General features: G+C 28.3%; 1 protein-coding gene across 1 annotated transcript in view; it reads left to right on the top strand.

Moving 5' to 3' along the window:
* The window catches only part of LOC129229533 (sodium channel protein para-like), a 180100-nt gene that overhangs the window by 77927 nt on the left and 85064 nt on the right, over nt 1-17109 (top strand). Inside the window, 5 exon segments of the mRNA XM_054863858.1 lie at nt 1876-2067; nt 2944-3165; nt 12619-13038; nt 15510-15603; nt 16770-16835. Coding sequence (XP_054719833.1) covers nt 1876-2067; nt 2944-3165; nt 12619-13038; nt 15510-15603; nt 16770-16835 — 994 coding nt within the window.

Here is a 17109-nt window from a genome sequence, read left to right as displayed (position 1 = left end):
AAGCAAATTGTGATTTAAAAAAAGGACAAAAAAAAATCTCAGTGGAAAAACGACACACGGTTCCTTTTTTACCGCAAAATTAATTTATTTTAAGGATTCAAAATTTTTACTCCTTTCATACCTTTGTGCCAATCTAATTTTGCCCCATTTCTTTTAAATCACGTGTTGCTAACATATAACTTATGCTTGACAATTCTACAATGTCTTTTTTACTACCCTTTAGCAATGAACCATCGGACAAATGACGCTTAATTATCTCCCTTTCAGCGCTTTGTGGCAGAGGGAGAAAATTCTGAGTACCCAATTAGCATTGCAAATGCAGTGCTATCAGCACTGGCAATTTAGTACCTTTCCGATTATTCAAGCACGCTTTTTCCCAAACTTGTCTCGCCAACCTGTTCCTAGATGTTGACTTTTTCGTCAAACCATTCTTCCGTTTCGTGTCAAAAGGCAGGTAACATACGTTTCTACCAATGTGGGACATCTTTGCCTGTGAAATATCGTTGATATTGCTTTCTCCTCAAGCATGGGGAGGGTTCAGAATTCATAAGAAATATATTGAAGAAAGTTTCGTGATGACCACAACATACTAGTTTAAAAAATAATCAGAAGAAAGCTAAGTGTTGAGCTTATTGATTTTTAGTTATGTTTTGAGCATTTACTCTGATAAATGGCTATTTGCTTTTATTTTATTTTCTTTTTTTTTTCACAATCAGGCTTTAATTGCATTGATTATTCATTTACCAAAACATATATAAATTTGCGGAAGATTTAGTTATTAAATAATATTTTATTGAAATCATTCTTATACTTATCTACTTTTTAAAGTCCAGTTTAAGATATGCTGTTTATAATTAAGCTTTTGCTGTTTTTTATTTTTAACTGAGGCATTTGCACAGGGGAAATTTAGTCTAGTAAATTATACTGTTCATACTTGCTTAATGATTTATTTTCATATGATGTTTGTTAAATGCAGAACAGCAAAGCTTAAAAAAGGTCTAAATAATGGGTAATTTTCACAATGCCCTTATAAAAGAATTTTTTTTCTTTGGTGAACCTGTTTTTTCATAATGACTCATTTAAATTTGCACTATGTCGAACAAAACCACTACAAAAGTTTTGAGAGACCACCTAAAATTTAAATACAGCTGAAATATATGCAATAAATTGATTTGAAGTGAAATTCAAGATATTAAACAGATTTTTATGTCACTGGTAATACATACTGCTTTCAATACAAAAGGCAGAATGGGGGCTAGTAGAACATAAATCTATTGGGACCACAGACCCTATATGCAGGATAATATATTTTTATGAAATATTCCAATTCTGCAGAATTCCAATACTGCTGTCACCATTGAACAATCAATATTGTCATATGTGTCAAATAGTGCCATTGATTGATCGCAACAAATTTTACCATTATATACTTTTCTAATTCCTTTTTCTTTCAATTATTATTTATCACTGAATTTAACATTTCCCATTAATCCAGAACCCCCTCCCTTTAGACCCCACTTATGCAGCTAACTGAAAAGTTACATTTTTGTATTTAGTGTCCAACTTCCAATGTGTGTGAAAGTTTTAATATCCTTGTCTGATTATATTTTTTTTCCTTAATAAGTGTTTAATTTATGATTTGGATGTAAAAAATAAAAAAATTCACATTTTGACTAACAAAAATGGAAAATAGAAAAATGTCCCATTAGAATCCACGCTTCCTATCCTTGCCTTTTATAGAGGCGAGTTGATTTCTCTTTTGTAATTGCTAAATTAAAATTCACTTTATATCAATACTATTATTTACATGAGAAAATGTTTTGAAATATTATTGTTTAATTTTTACTGAAAACTGACATTAAAAATATTTTACAGGTGCTAAAAACTGCAGGTCCATGGCACATGTGTTTTTTTGTAGTGATCATCTTTTTGGGCTCATTTTATTTAGTGAATCTGATTTTAGCCATTGTAGCAATGTCATATGATGAGTTACAAAAGAAGGCAGAAGAAGAGGAAGAAGCAATTGCTGCTGAAGAAGCAGCATTGCAGGCTGCTGCTGATGCTGCTGCTAATCGGCTTGTAAGCTCATAGATTTCTTTTATATTTTCTGGGTCTTCATGTTCTATGATAAAAGTTTTTATTTTTTAATGTCATTAAGAAATGCTATTCAAATGATTTTATCTACAAACAAACTGCTTCATACATTTTATTCCCCGATGTGTATTACCAGAACCCAATTTGGACGTCTTAAATATGCCTTAGTACTTGACACAATACAAATAGTACTTGATGGTGGAAAAAAAATGTCTATTTTTCTCTCATTGGAAGACGAATTTAGTTCATTTTCCTTTCTAGCACCCATATAAATTCAAATTTATTATTTTTATTATGGATGGGTAGATTTGTTTCTTTGTTTTCTGCATGAAAAATATTGAGTGTCATTAACTCTAATGATTTTTTCTAATGTTTAATAATAAAAACAGTTGCATACTTTGTTTAGCACATACTGTGCAAATGTTTTGGACAGAACATTGGAAAAAAAATAACTGAAAGTAATGGTGTTAAGTTTTATAATAGAAATAGATCATAATTCTTATGGACCATCAAATGAATAGAACTCATTTGATTGTCATAATTTATTTTCATTCATCCTTTAATAACTAACAGCTTGGTAGTAAAAGGATTTCCACAGTTACATTTTTTTGGACTTGGTTCCTTTTCAGATAGTCTTGCCGATAAATGGATTAAAACACAAAAGAAAATATTTTCAACTATTTATATTTAGAACAATCAAAACAGAATGTGTTCTTTCTAGAAGAGGACAAGAACCCTTGAAACTTGATGTTGTGTGTTTTCTAATAAACTCCTTTTGAATGAGTAATTAAAAGCACATAATTTACTTTCAAGCATTTAAAATTGTACTTAATTTTTATCATATTCAAGTTTAACTCTTAATTCCAGGCTGAGCAGGAAGCAGCATTAAATGCGACGCCTCCAGATGGCGCTGTCAAAAGCCCGTCTGGCTCCTCTTGTAGATCCTACGAGTTGTTTGTTGGCCAAGATAAAATGACGGATGAACGAGACATGAAGGAAAGGGCTAGCATCAAAAGTGAAAATGGAGAAAGCTCAGAATCAAGGTCACATATGAATGGCAAAGTAAGGAAGGTAGGAGAGAAATTGAACTTATATATAGTAGATGAGGAACAACCACCTGTAGTAGTAATCATCAATGAGATAGGACTACTGCTTGTTCCCTAGTAGTTATATAGAACATTGTAGTAGTTTCTATACAGGGTGACAAAATTTCTTTTGATTCAAATCATCCCTTATAGCTCTTTTGTATATGCATATGAATATCGGATTTAAAAAGCATGGCTGCTTTATACGTCTCCCCTTTTTAGTTCAAAGAAAGCAATGATAATGAAAATGATACTGCTTTAACGGTTAATATTTTGTTACCGTTCTGCACTAATAACATGTGAATAATTACAAAATTACTTATATTTTTTAAGTAATGAAATATATAAGCAAAAAAAGTATTTTGGAAATCCTCTTTTGGAATATTTAATGTCTTTTTTTTTTTGGCATGTTCAAATAAAAATACAAAAATTATACTTTTAACAAGCATTGACTTGTTTTTTATGTGAAGGCAATGTTTAGTAGCCTTCAATTTGTTCCTTAATAAAATATGCAGTAATTTTCTTTACTTATTTAAACTTGATGCATATTGAAATGTAATATTAATACAAATAATAATAAAATAAAAAAAATTGATTGTTAATACATATTGAATTTTTGCTTCATCAGTTCATTTTGTAAATTTATTATTTTTATTATCTAATTTATATTTCATTATTATTTTTTTTTAATTGTGTAATTGTTTCATTCTCCTCCCATGGATGAACATGTTTGTTATTTTCCTTATTTTCTTTTTTTTTTTTCATTTTCATACTCCATTTCTTAATTAATTTAAAACTTTTTTGTATTTCTCCCAAGTATATATAATTCCCTTATGATAGATTTCAGAATTTTCATCGAAAGATTTAAACTTAAGAGACATAAAGACAAGGTTTTTCTTATCAGTTTGCAAAAATGTTTAAGGCTGCTCATTTAAAAATGTATGCCCATTCATTTTGACTCATCACCCTGTATATTGAACTTGATTTAGAAGTCAAAAACACATTCTGCATTAGTTTTGAAGTATGCACTTGTGTTATTGGTGTTTGTAGTTTTCCAACATTGCGTATTACCTTGCTTTTATATGCAGTTTTTTGTTTTCTGCAGAATGTTTTTACTTTGGAGTGTAGAAACTTTGCATTTTGATTTCCTTGTGCTTTTTTTTCCCTCCATGGTGGTTTTTTCCTTATCCCTATGATATTCATTTTCTTTTTCTATATTTTAGCATTGTTGTGCATAATATTCTGCAACATGGTGTTGGTTGTGCGTGTGTTTTTTTTCCTTTGCCTCTTAAAAAATGTTGTACAAAATACATGTTGCTTCAAATTATAAAACTGGTGGGAATGTTAAATAAAAGTGTAATTGGACGTTTGTTGCATGAATTTAAGTGAATATGTGTGTAGATGTTTTTTTGTTTTTTTTTTCCAAGGTTCTGAATTTTTTCGTTATTCTTTCTGTTGAAAAATTTCATTATTTGTGACGGCATCATTTCGGATCATGCATACAAATATCACAATTTATTGCTTTGTTCCTTATCTATTATGTGATGTTTAAATTCTTATGAAATAATATTTTACTGATAGAGATTTTATAGAAATTTTCAGTATGAGCAATAATGTGGCCAAGAAAGAGTAGTTAAAAAAATTATAAAATTTTCAAGGCGTCTTTTTATTAAAAAAAAAAAATTATACTTACAGAATAATTTTGATTTGTTTTACTTTCCAAAGCTGCAAAAGCTTTTAGTATGGTATAAATGATGCATTAGGCATAATTTATAAACTAAAAATGATTCAAGCTTTGAAATTAGTTTGAACTCGGCTATATTTGTTTTTTAAATTCAATTAACGTTACATTTCATTTTCAAGATTTCATGAACCTATGAATTCTTATCAAAAAACATATCCTTTTTTGTTATTATTTATTATTATTTTTTTAAATTTCAGTTTTAAATTAACCTTAATTTGTAATTCCCAACATTTTTTTTTTTTTTTTTTTTGTCCTCGAGAATTTGGATTAATATTGTTTGGATCGGCTTCATTTCCTACTTATTCTTGTCAATATCTAACTTATTCATTATTATTTTATTTTTATTATTTTGTCTGAATGCATTCCTTTTCTATTTAACTTATTTTAATACTATTATGTATGCAAAAGTTTGTGAGGATGTTTGTTATTCCTTCACGCAAGAACTACTGAATAGATTTTTATGAAACTTTACTATACTATAACTTCTGCATCAGAATAACACATAGGGTACTTTTCATCCCGTAATGGGGCGAAACCCTCCATAGGGGGTAATTTTCATATAAATTCTTTAATATGGGGTTGAAAAAATACTTGCAAATATTAACATTATATGTCCGTGGAAAGCTTTGATTTTTCTGCTGAAGATAGCACCTGTTCCAAATTTTTAAGTAAAATAAAAAATGAATTATAAGCTTTTTGGTTCCATGTTCTAAAGCTTTCATCAACTACATTTAGTATTTAGTGTATCATCTCAACTCTGTCGATAGCTAGAATTCTTGAGTTGAATAGTTTTGCTTTTCGGTCATACTATTCAAGGTTTTTCTCAAGTCAAACCTTAAAGTATCGTTTTTCCACAAGATTGGCACATAAATAAATGGATTTGGCTGATTATTTTCCATTTTAATGTAACCTTAATAAAATTAATGTTTTTTTTTAATTTATTTTTGCTGATTGGACACTTACTCATTATCCAATCGACCAGCAGGAATTTTGTCTAACTTTTTTGCTCAAAAATTTCAATCGCTGAGGAATTTAGAAATTTTTTTAAGTGTCACTGTTTTTGAAACTGAACACTACATAATACCGTTTAAGGCTTTCATGGCCAGCGTCAGTATGGGGAGATAACATTTCTGGGCTTATTGGCCGTGGTCTAATTGGAGTAGAAATTCCAGACGTTTCGGCTTGCTTTGCTGCAGCCATCATCAGTGGTTTGAGTTTGGTGAGACTGATTCCTGGCTTCGGTGGCTCTGGTATTTAAGCAAACTCATCCAATCAGGAACCTTATTCCACCAGCGGCTTGAAAATGCCCCCCAATCAGGACCAGCAGCACAGCAGCAGTTTGCTTAAATACCGGAGGCACCAAAGCCAGGAATCAGTCTCACCAAACTCAAACCACTGATGATGGCTGCAGCAAAGCAAGCCGAAACGTCTGGAATTTACTCCAATTAGACCACGGCCAATAAGCCCGGAAATGTTATCTCCCCACTACATAATACCGTTTCTCGCTTTTCACCATGTAACCAAACTATTACCATTTTTGTTTAGATGTAAACGAATCCACCAACTAAATTAGGCAAATCCATAAAACAGCACAAAAACTTCTTAGTGTACAATTTCACTCCAATAGCTATATAGAGATGGTTCTATGTTCAAAAAAAAAAAAAAATCAACTGATAAATTTTTTAAAACAAATGAAGTTTAATTTCATGCTTTGAAAGTTCTTCAAATTTGCATGCCCTTGAGTGTTTTGCTTTCGTTTCTAAATGAATACTATTTTGTTCTTTTACTATTTTATTTATACTTTGCACTATTTTACTTTTATGGGTAAGGAAGAAGCTTGATTTTTAATCCTTTCAAAGTAGTGTGTTTTGAGTTCTTTCAGTTAAAACAGATAATGAATGAAAGTAGCAATTGTTTCTCATAATTATTACGGACCCAGGCAATGCCGGGTACTTTTGATGCACCGCATTTCATAGTCAGTTTCTATTTTGTTGCTAACCATAATGCCTATTTATAAAATGGGGCTTTTTGCTATGTTCAAATTTTCGAACCAGTTGTTAGGTTTTAATTACAAGTCAATTGAGTTTTAAATAATTTTTTTTTTTAAGTTGTGAAGTGTATTTTTATTTTGAAAGTAAGAAAATATTGGAAAGTAGGATGTGTCCTGAAAACTGGAAAAGTATCTGAATTAATATTTGCTGCATATTGTTATTTAATAAGATATTTAGCTTGACCTTTTGTGAAGATTGCTAAACATAAGCAGGAAAAAAAGAAATTCTATATTTCTTAAATAATTAGTATTTTCTTGCTCAAAGTAAGGATCAATTTTGCTTCTAAGTGTTAACATTTGTTAAAACTAATAAACCATTATGAAACATTCTTCTTATGAAACATCTTTCATAGATGTCTCTCTATAAATTTCAAAATTATCATGTTGGTCCAGCTCTTTTGAGTGATTAAAGCTTAAAATTAATCAGCACAAACTGTTCTATTTTTTGTGAAACATCGAAATTCTTTCTTAAAAATAAGATGCACATAATTTATCTTATATATATATATATATATATATATATATATATATATATATATATATATATATATATATATATATATATATATATATATATATATATATTGAATGCAGTTGTTTATAGTGTAAATTGCAAAAAACTTGTTGAAAATATAATGCTGTGCAACAGCTAAGTAAAAATATATATAAAAAAATTGTTATTGTTCTTTAAGTTAATTTTAACTAGGTATAATTTTTTTACAAATTTATATTAAACTTTTAAATTTTCATCATCATTTTCACAATGTCGGTAAATTCTTCAAACTCTTAAAAAAAATAAAAAAAAAAAAAAAATTGCCAACCATTGACAAATGATCTCATCTCACATCTTTGTAAAACTTTAGCTACTGCAAAAGTTCTTTCTTTCATTTTATTTTTTAATGGTTTTTCAAAAATTCAATTTATTACTTATTAGGCTTGATAATACTTTATTTATTACTTTTGAGACTGCAACATTGATGATAAACCTTTGAATATACCAGCTGTTATGTACATGTATTAAAATTATCCTTTATTTGTTTATCACTCAACATTAACATTTTAAAGTTCATGCTAATGGATTGAATGAATTTCTAATTTTTTCTTCAACTAAATATTAAAAAAAAAAAAAAAAAAAAAAAAACTTCTATGAATGCTTTAAAATGCATTAGTCTTTTGTCAGCAGATTTTTTTAATTTGCACAAATGCTTCTAATTCATGATCTTGGGGAATTTTTTTATTTTATTTATTTATTTCTTTATTTATTTGTTTTTTGTGTGTGTTATACCCAATTTTTTTTTTTTTTTTTTTTTAATTTTTTCCTGAATTATGTTGGTTTCTATATTATTTAATGAGATAAATTCGGAGAAGTTATGCATATAAATGTCTTTCATATTTTGCATTGTTGCACATTTCTAAACTCCTTCTTGTGCCACATTTTTACTAAGCAAAATTTAGTTTACATTTTAAAATTTGATGTACTGCTATCTGTTAGATAGTAGTTGCTCATTTAAATATGTAATAGATGCCAAGGTAGATTTCAAAACTAGACAATTTTTTTGCAGTGGGCAGTTTTAAAATGTCATAACCATGATCAGGTAATTTATATTCTTATTACGTATGCGATGTAATTATGTTATGTATGTTTAAAAAATGCTTTTACACATGCAATTTTATTTCACTTAAATTGTTGTACTTAAAAATGTTTAGAATTTGATATATTCTAGTTATTTCTTTAATTCATTCTTTTTTTCAGATAAAAAAGATATAAATATTTAAGTAGTTTTGAATCTGCATTTTTTTTCCATGTAATCTATTTCTGGTAGTTTCATTAGCCCTTATAGGAAACCAAATGTAGTTTTCCGTTATTAGATTATAACTCTTAGAAACCTAATATTGTAGTTTTCTGACAGATTTAGAGACTAAATAAGGTCTAGTTTATAGGTGTAGTAATCCTTCCTTTGCAGCAATGTGAACTACAAAAAGCCCGCCTTAGTGCAGACTTAGTATATCTATTGTATTAGATCATACATAGCATTCCTTTAAGTGGATGGCTGAATAAATGATATCTAATAATTGTATTTTTTAGTATTTTAGCTTTGTAAGCATTTTTATTGCAATTTCATTAAAATGTAATTTTTTTTTTTTGAATAAATAGCCTCTCTAAAGAAGTCAATTTAATCATTTTTTTTCCTTCACAAATTTAAAAAGATATTTTGAGAATGTGCTTGCTATTAAAAATAAGCATTTTAAGTTATATAGCAGCAATTGGAACTATGAGTATAGTCATGGAAAATGATTCAAAATGCTTTGCTGAAATTCAGCTGAAGTTTTGCATTTTTAAAGCAAAAATTGTTTTTAAATATTTTCAGTTATTCTGCAAAACACTTTACCAAATTAAATCCATTTAAAGGAAAAGGGGGGATTGAGGTTTATTTTTTCAAATCTTTATTATTTAATGATACTAATTTATTTATTTATTTTTCGGTGCTTGTCCAGTTTATTTTTTTAGTCACTAATATGCATTTATTTTATTACTAAAATGAATTTATTATTTTCTTATTTTTCAATTCATATAGTTAATAAATCTGTGTTACTTTTCTATTGGTTTTCGTTCTGTTTTTTAATGCAATTGTAAGAGATATCAATTATCAGCTCATCCTGTAGTTCAAATTAGACTTCTCATCTAAATAACAGCCATCTTTTCTGCTTTTAAAACCTGCTTTTCCTGAAACTGCCTTGCTTTTCTATATCACTAATGATGTCTTTATAATCTGATACATATTTTCTTATTTTTAAAAACAAAAAAAATTTGCTGTTTCTTTTCCTTTTTTGCTTTTTGTGTCAATTATTTATTATTGTGTTAAATTAAAGTATTAAATTATAAGAAGAATTTATGTTTACTTCTTATTAATATCAATATCTTTTGTTTAATTCTTACAAATTTGTTTGCATTAAATGTTTTTGAAGCTCGTTCCTTTTAAACTTTTGAATAAAATAAATAAATAAATACATTTTTTTAATGTACTTATTTTATGCCAAGCATAAAATATTTATGAATTTATGCTACTTTTCATTTTTCTTATGGAACTAACTGAATATATCTCTTTTGAAAGAAAAGAAAAAAAAAACTGTAATACTTGAGGGCAATAAATAAAATAGTAAATTTTTAAGTCCTAATAAAAAGAAACACAAGCAATTGTGACACACGGGTATGATAGTTTTAATCCCATCATCCCAAATGTTCAATATTGTTTATGTTCTTTTTTCCAAGTTCTTTCCTTAAAAATTAAAAAAAGAATAATGTATTAAATTTGTTTTAAGAAAAGAATGCAACTTTTTTCAAAATTTTAATGCTCTTTTCTTTCATAAAGTAAGACAGTTAGAAAAATCGTTATAAAAAGTAATATTTTTAGGATGTCTTGTGCGTCTTAAAATGTTGCCTATTGTCTTTTCCCAAAACTATAAAGAACATTACAATAGCCGCTTAGAGTTTCAAAGCTTTGATTATTCCCTGGCATAGGGATTAGTTTTTGGCAGTTGTGTTCCCTGGTAGAAGTATCAGCTTCAAAACTTCACATGGGAAAGCTTTTTGTGGAACCCTCTACTTTGTGGTTCCATCCTAATCCATTATAAATTCTTGCAGTTTTGTATTTTCAGATTTTTTACTCATTTATTATTATTAGTTATATATTTTTTTATTAAATTCTTATTTTTTTTTTTGTTTCTTTTTTTTTTTTTTTTTTTTTTTGTAAAAACATTTGCAAAAATAGATCAATTAGTCATACTGGCTTATGCAGGGGAAATTATTTGAGTTGCTGGGGATCTTTAACATTGCATCTATGGGGAAATATTTGGATCTGGAAGGTTTTATTCTTATAAGTGGGGTATTTATTTATCTGTTACCCGATTCAGTGAGGTCAACAGTATTAATAACGCTTTTCTTCTGGTAAGCTAAATTTTTGACTTTATGTCTTTGTACAGCTTAAAATAATAATTCTAATTCTAATAATCAATAAATAAAATAAAAATGATATTAATGGTGATAAATGATTGAAATGTATATTGTTAGCAATAATTTTATCATCAGTTGATGGTTATAAATTTAATGAGCAGATATTTTCTTGTAATTTTCTGAAGTGAAATTGCCCTCAAGTATGTATTTTTTAATTATTTTTTACAAAGAAAGGAATGAGCTGCATTTTTATTATTTATTTTGCTTTTGCTGCATTGCTAAGGTATAAAATTAGATGGCTGTAACTATAACATTAGGGTCAGGTATACTTACAGTTGTGAAAAGCACTAAAAGACACTGGTATTTTGCTGATTTGCCCTACTTCTGATGATGTATTATCCAGCTGCTCACATGAAAACGTCAGCGCTTGTAAGTAAATCCTATGCACAGTTATATAGCTTACAAAAAATGTAAACGGTTTCTAATAGTTTCAACTTCTAAATTGATCTACAATCCTTGAAGTTATAATCTATTATACCTACAAAAAGTTGTTTTTACAAAAGGATTCTTGTTTAGAAAGAGTCTAGGTAGTTCATATTGATTTATGTATTATTAAATTTCATGATAATTAGTTAAATATTGATGTTAATTGAGTTCCATAGGCACTTTTTCATAAAGGAATTTTATGTGATTTAAATATATGTTCATGACATTATTAAGAATTAAAGTCAACTTTCTCTTTTATCGTTCTTATATATAATGTACTTCACAAGATAAGTAACTCCTTTGTAAATGTAGCATTAAGTACAGTTTAAAAATAAAGGGTTTTTTTTATACTCTGTTGTATATTTTACGTAATATACTCCATACCATAATTTTAATGTAAAGTTATTTTTATTATTAATAGAAAAGCTTTTTTGATAGATAATTGAAGAAGGTTTTCTGAAATTATAATTCATCATTTATACTTACAATTAGTTTTTTGAATAAGAAACATTTTTTTTTCTTTTTTGCTAACATAGTCATCAATGATACCTGTATTTTGAAAAAAAAAAAAAGTTTTTGTGCATGAAAGGTTGAAGAATTTCAATTTTTCTTTCTATACTTATGTTTATACTTGAATTAAGATAAAATATTGCAATTTTGAAATTTCTTTTATGTTAAGAATTCTTAATCTTCAACCTTTCATTATAATTAGTTTATTTTAAAATGTATTTTGATCATTGTATTTTGTGTACTGCTGCTTTGCTTAAAGTCTCTGAACTATGCAAATCTCAAGCTTATTAAGCTGCTTGAATATTCTTGCAGATAATTGCACTCAGCACTGTACACTTATCCTTTAAAACATTCAGCTTTTATCATTTAATTAAAGTTTATTTGATTATTCATAAACTGAAAAAACTCACTTTTAATGCTTGTCTTGAAAAGTTCAAATCTTATCAAAGATTATTCTAGAAAAATCTTTTGTTAATGCAGCAAGCTTGCTTCTGCACTAAAACTTCATTCATTTTTTAACATTGTCCATTATAATCGTGGGTTAGGTATACTTTGTACTAAAACAAACTAGATGAAATTAGGACAACAAATGAACAAACTCTTTTCTGAAATGTTTGTGTTTGTCAAGAAACAAAGAAAATGAAAAGGTATCAAGCATAGTGCTACAGTGACTGCAAGCAAGGCAATTGATGTGTAGAAAAATAGAGCATGTTAACTGAAAAAGGGTAAATATTCTCAATTCTAGGCCAGCCTAAGTCTTCCTGGTTCTCCATTTAATATTCGGCGTGCTAGCCGGGGAAGTCAGTACAGCGTGAGCTGGCGCAATGGCCGTCGTTGTGGTGACAGAAAGCCCTTGGTCCTCAACACCTACAAAGATGCTCAAGAGCACCTGCCATATGCTGATGATAGCAAAGCTGTAACCCCTATGTCCGAGGAAGATGGAGCCATAGTTATCCCTGTACATTATAACACAAATTTAACATCAAGGCATTCCAGTTACACATCTCATCTATCTAGAATTTCATACACTTCACATGTGGATGTATATAGCAAAGGTTTGACAAAGGAAGATCAGCTGAGGTCACGCTCAAGGATCCTACAAGGCCTCTGTTTTGAGGTTATTGCCTTCTTCTTCTTCTGTTCTAAATGCCTTGATTTTTGATAAGTCACTGTTGCCATTTGAACGAAAAAGAAAATACTGTAATGTTCCGGATTGGTCTCCACACATGTGTACTTGCCCTGATTACTATTTGCAATCCTGCTCTTAAAAAACCCTAATCTCGCTTTTCTTTAGAATGTATATGTTGCTTAGGCACAACTTTAAAGGGCTTCTAACAATTATTATGACAGTTAACAGTTGCATAATAGATCTATTAATCCAAACAAAGTAAAAACGAATAGCATTGGCATTCTTTTTCTGCGATCTAGTATGACACATATATGCATCTGAATCCAAATCATGATTGGCGTTCTTTTCTGTGATCTAGCATGACACTTGTGCATCTGAATCCAAATCATGATTGGCGTTCTTTTTCTGCGATCTAGTATTACACTTGTGAATCTGAATTCAAATCATGATTTTTTATATTGGTGCATTTGCCTTTGATTAAATTTTGGTTCATTTTGAACTTAGGCATTTGGAATCTTGCTTTATTACTTAGGAAGAATAATAATTATGGCTTAGAGATTTATTGTTTCTAAAAACTCTACTGTTATAATGAATCTATTAAATAAAACTACTGAAGAGTTCATTATTACATATTGCTACATTTTGTAGTTTAAAGTGCCATCAAAAGAGACTTGAATTATTTCTTCAATAGCAAGTTATAACTCTCAGATTATTTGATATTTTTGTAATAATTTCTTTATGCATTATTTGGATTTGTTTTTAAATAAAAGTATTATCGTTTTTAGAGGGAAGCAAAAATCAGTTTATTATTTTTATTGTATGGATTAGATTTTTTCCTGTTATCAATTTTTAATTGGTTCTTCCCTGCCTAGTTTTCTTCCATTTTAATCTAACCTCTGATCTAATGAAGACATTTTAGTAACTGGAACTAGTTGTTTATTGAAGGTTTTTTTTTTCTTTTTATTTATTTCTTGATTCTAAACTATTGATTTCTGCAATATGGAGTTTAATTTCTGTGTTTTAGAGACCTCAATATTTTCTTACAATTTGTTTAATAAAAATGCTAGAAAAAAAAAGTTGTTTTGGAAAACCATTGCACCCTTGATACATGGTTTCTTTATAACTTTGACCTCTTCATGTATTTAAGTTTCCAGATTAATATCTTTTCATAACTTATGAATAAAAACGTAAAAATAGAATAAGTCATTTTTTAGTGTAAAAGTTTATTTTTCTTTTTTGGATCAGTAATAAAATTAAGCCCTATCAAAAATTAACTTCTCAGTAATTAAGTTAAGCTTGCCTGTAACTTGTACAGACTAAGCAAGATCTAGTGCTTCTCTGAAATTAAATTGAAAAAAGTGCTTTATTTAAATGTAACTTGGAAAATAACGTAACTAGAATTTTTTTTCAATATTTTAAACTGAATAATAATTTGACATTTTTTGCCGAAGCCTTGAAATTGAATACATACATTCTTTGAATAGAAAATGAGTTAAATTTTTCAACTTGCACCTTAAATGAAGTCAAGTTCCACCACGAAGTTGCAATAACCCTTAAATTATCGACTCTTGGAATCTTTGAAAGTTAGTGAGAAAACACATTTTATAACATTAAACAAACATTTCTCTGCCCTGCAACATTTTCATTCAAACTTCTTTGCTGCATAATCTTTCTATATTTTGTGCTGTATTTTCTCTGTGCATGAAAATCTTTGAGCTAATAAGTAACTGCAATTTTAAGTAAAACAGATCAATTTGTTTTTTCTGCTTTTGTTTAATATAAGATTATATCAATACTAACGAATGCAATAGCTTTCTGTTTTTAATTTAACCATACATTTTACATCCAATTTGATAGTGGGATTTGAATTTTACTTGTACTTTTCTAGATGTATACTTGTTTTCTCAGTTGAAAGTAAAAAGATTGATATAAGTACAATTCATGCAGTTAAATATTTTACAGAATGTGCTGTTATATTTTCTTTTGACTATTTTCCTTTCAATCTTTCTTTTACCAATGTTAGTCATCGTAAAAAAAATTCAAAATTTTTTTGAAGGGAGACAGATATTATTGTTTTGGGTGCTGAAAATTATTGGCTCTAATATTTTGGGTGTGTCATTTTAACGTTTCCTGAAGTTTATTAATGTGATTGAAAAATGGTTTGAAATATCAGCATAATTAGTATTGCATATTATGTGTGAATGTATATTTAAGAAAAATTGCTGTTTAAAAATTTAATATTTTATATAAATTTAATTTTCAGTCAGACATAACTTTGTTTGATTTTAATAATGTTCTCCTTGGTTTATTGTGTCTACCATGAGTATTCTATTTTTAGCTTTAAAATATTTGCATTGATATAAAAAATTCTAATTTTACTTTTCCTTTTAAAATTGTACTTGTGACTTTTTCGAATCATTGTAGTTTTTGTTTTTCATTTCTCTAATATTAATTTTTAGGATTCACCCGACTCTGATGACTGTGGCTTGTCAAAAAAGACACATGATAGTCCATTTTCTGAGCCTCATAGACAGACAGTAGTTGACATGAAAGGTAAACTATGTATATAAACTTTGTGTATGTGATTGATTTTGGAAAACTGATTTTGGGATATGTTTTTTTTTTTTTTTTTTTTTTTTTTTTTTTTTTTTTTTTTTTTTTTTGTTGGTGGTGGTGGTGTGTGAGGCAAAAAATGTAATTCAATTCAAAATTGAAAACAGAGGAAATGTTAACCTGGTATCAAATTATCAATGTAAAATTGATGTGCAATAAGGAAATTTAGGTGCTTGAAAGTTTTTTTTTTTTTTTTTTATGTTATTCGTCTGGCTAAGGTTTGTTTTGTATTTAGAAATTTGTAAAGGACCTGTTTTATCAGAGAAATAATTTCCCAGCTTGTAAATTGTAACCTCTCCAGGATTTTTTTGCAAAATATTTATATGTCTCACATATATAATGTGTATATGTATTAATGAACCCCTTTCCTCCCATGAAAGTTTTTTGCTACTTACCACTCCACACTCATGTTTGCAAAAACATGTTAGTACAGTTCTGTGCCTCAGAGCCAGAAGAACATAAGTCACATTATGGTAATTTTACAGGAGAGGAGAGTACCAAAGAAAAATATAGTATTCAATATCGGAAATTTTCAGTTAAGAGGTCAGATTTTTTTTTTTTTTTTTTTTTCTGAAGCAAAGCTTTAATTTTAATGCATGTAGTATACACGCAGGTTTTAAAGGTATGCATATATATATATATATATATATATATATATATATATGTCAAATCAAAATTAATAAACAAAATATTTGTTCATTCATGATTTAGCATTAACCATGTTTGTTTTAAGAGAGTTCAACTGTACTTATTTTTGAAAAAGTAATTTAAAATTCATAAAAATTGTGTGTGCAATCTGACAAAAATAGATCTAAGAAATATACTTCATTATATTAGACCACAGATCCCATACATACCTTTGTTAGTAAGGGCACCCCAAAGTTACATTTTTGGGAGGGTGGAAACTCTCGATTTTCCAAATGTAACTCCAAATTTTGCGGAGAATATGATGATAATTTTGCTGAATCATCGGAGAAAATTTGCCAACTAAGGAAATTTTTGGGAGGTCACAATGACCTTCCATGGGTTCTTTTTGTTTGATTTTTAAAGAATATTTTCTGTATGATTGAGAGATCACATTTAAACATTGTTTATTTCTCTTTCAGATTTAATGGTAGTCAACGACATTATTGAACAAGCAGCAGGACGTCAGAGCAAGGAAAGTGAGAGAGGTAATTATTTTACCAGTGGATGTCATCTTTAGGTAGCTATGGTGACTGTGAATTGTGTGACATGTAGAGTAGTGCTAATTACATGTGTTTTATGTGGAATGCTACATGATCTTCTGATATGCTCTTTTCCTGCATTCGTTGTTGCAAACTATCTTGTTTGTGGCAGAGCAGTCTTCTTCAGCATGTTTGTATGTCGCAAATAGTAAGTGTGTTTAAATATCAATGCTTAGTACAGTGTCATAATTTCTGAAAGAAACAAAAATGTGCTAATTTC

This window comes from Uloborus diversus, chromosome 1 (genome assembly GCF_026930045.1).
Source record: "Uloborus diversus isolate 005 chromosome 1, Udiv.v.3.1, whole genome shotgun sequence".
NCBI lineage: Eukaryota > Metazoa > Arthropoda > Arachnida > Araneae > Uloboridae > Uloborus > Uloborus diversus.
The sequence above is the reverse complement of the archived record's forward strand: the minus strand, read 5'-3'. Positions and strand labels throughout refer to the sequence as shown.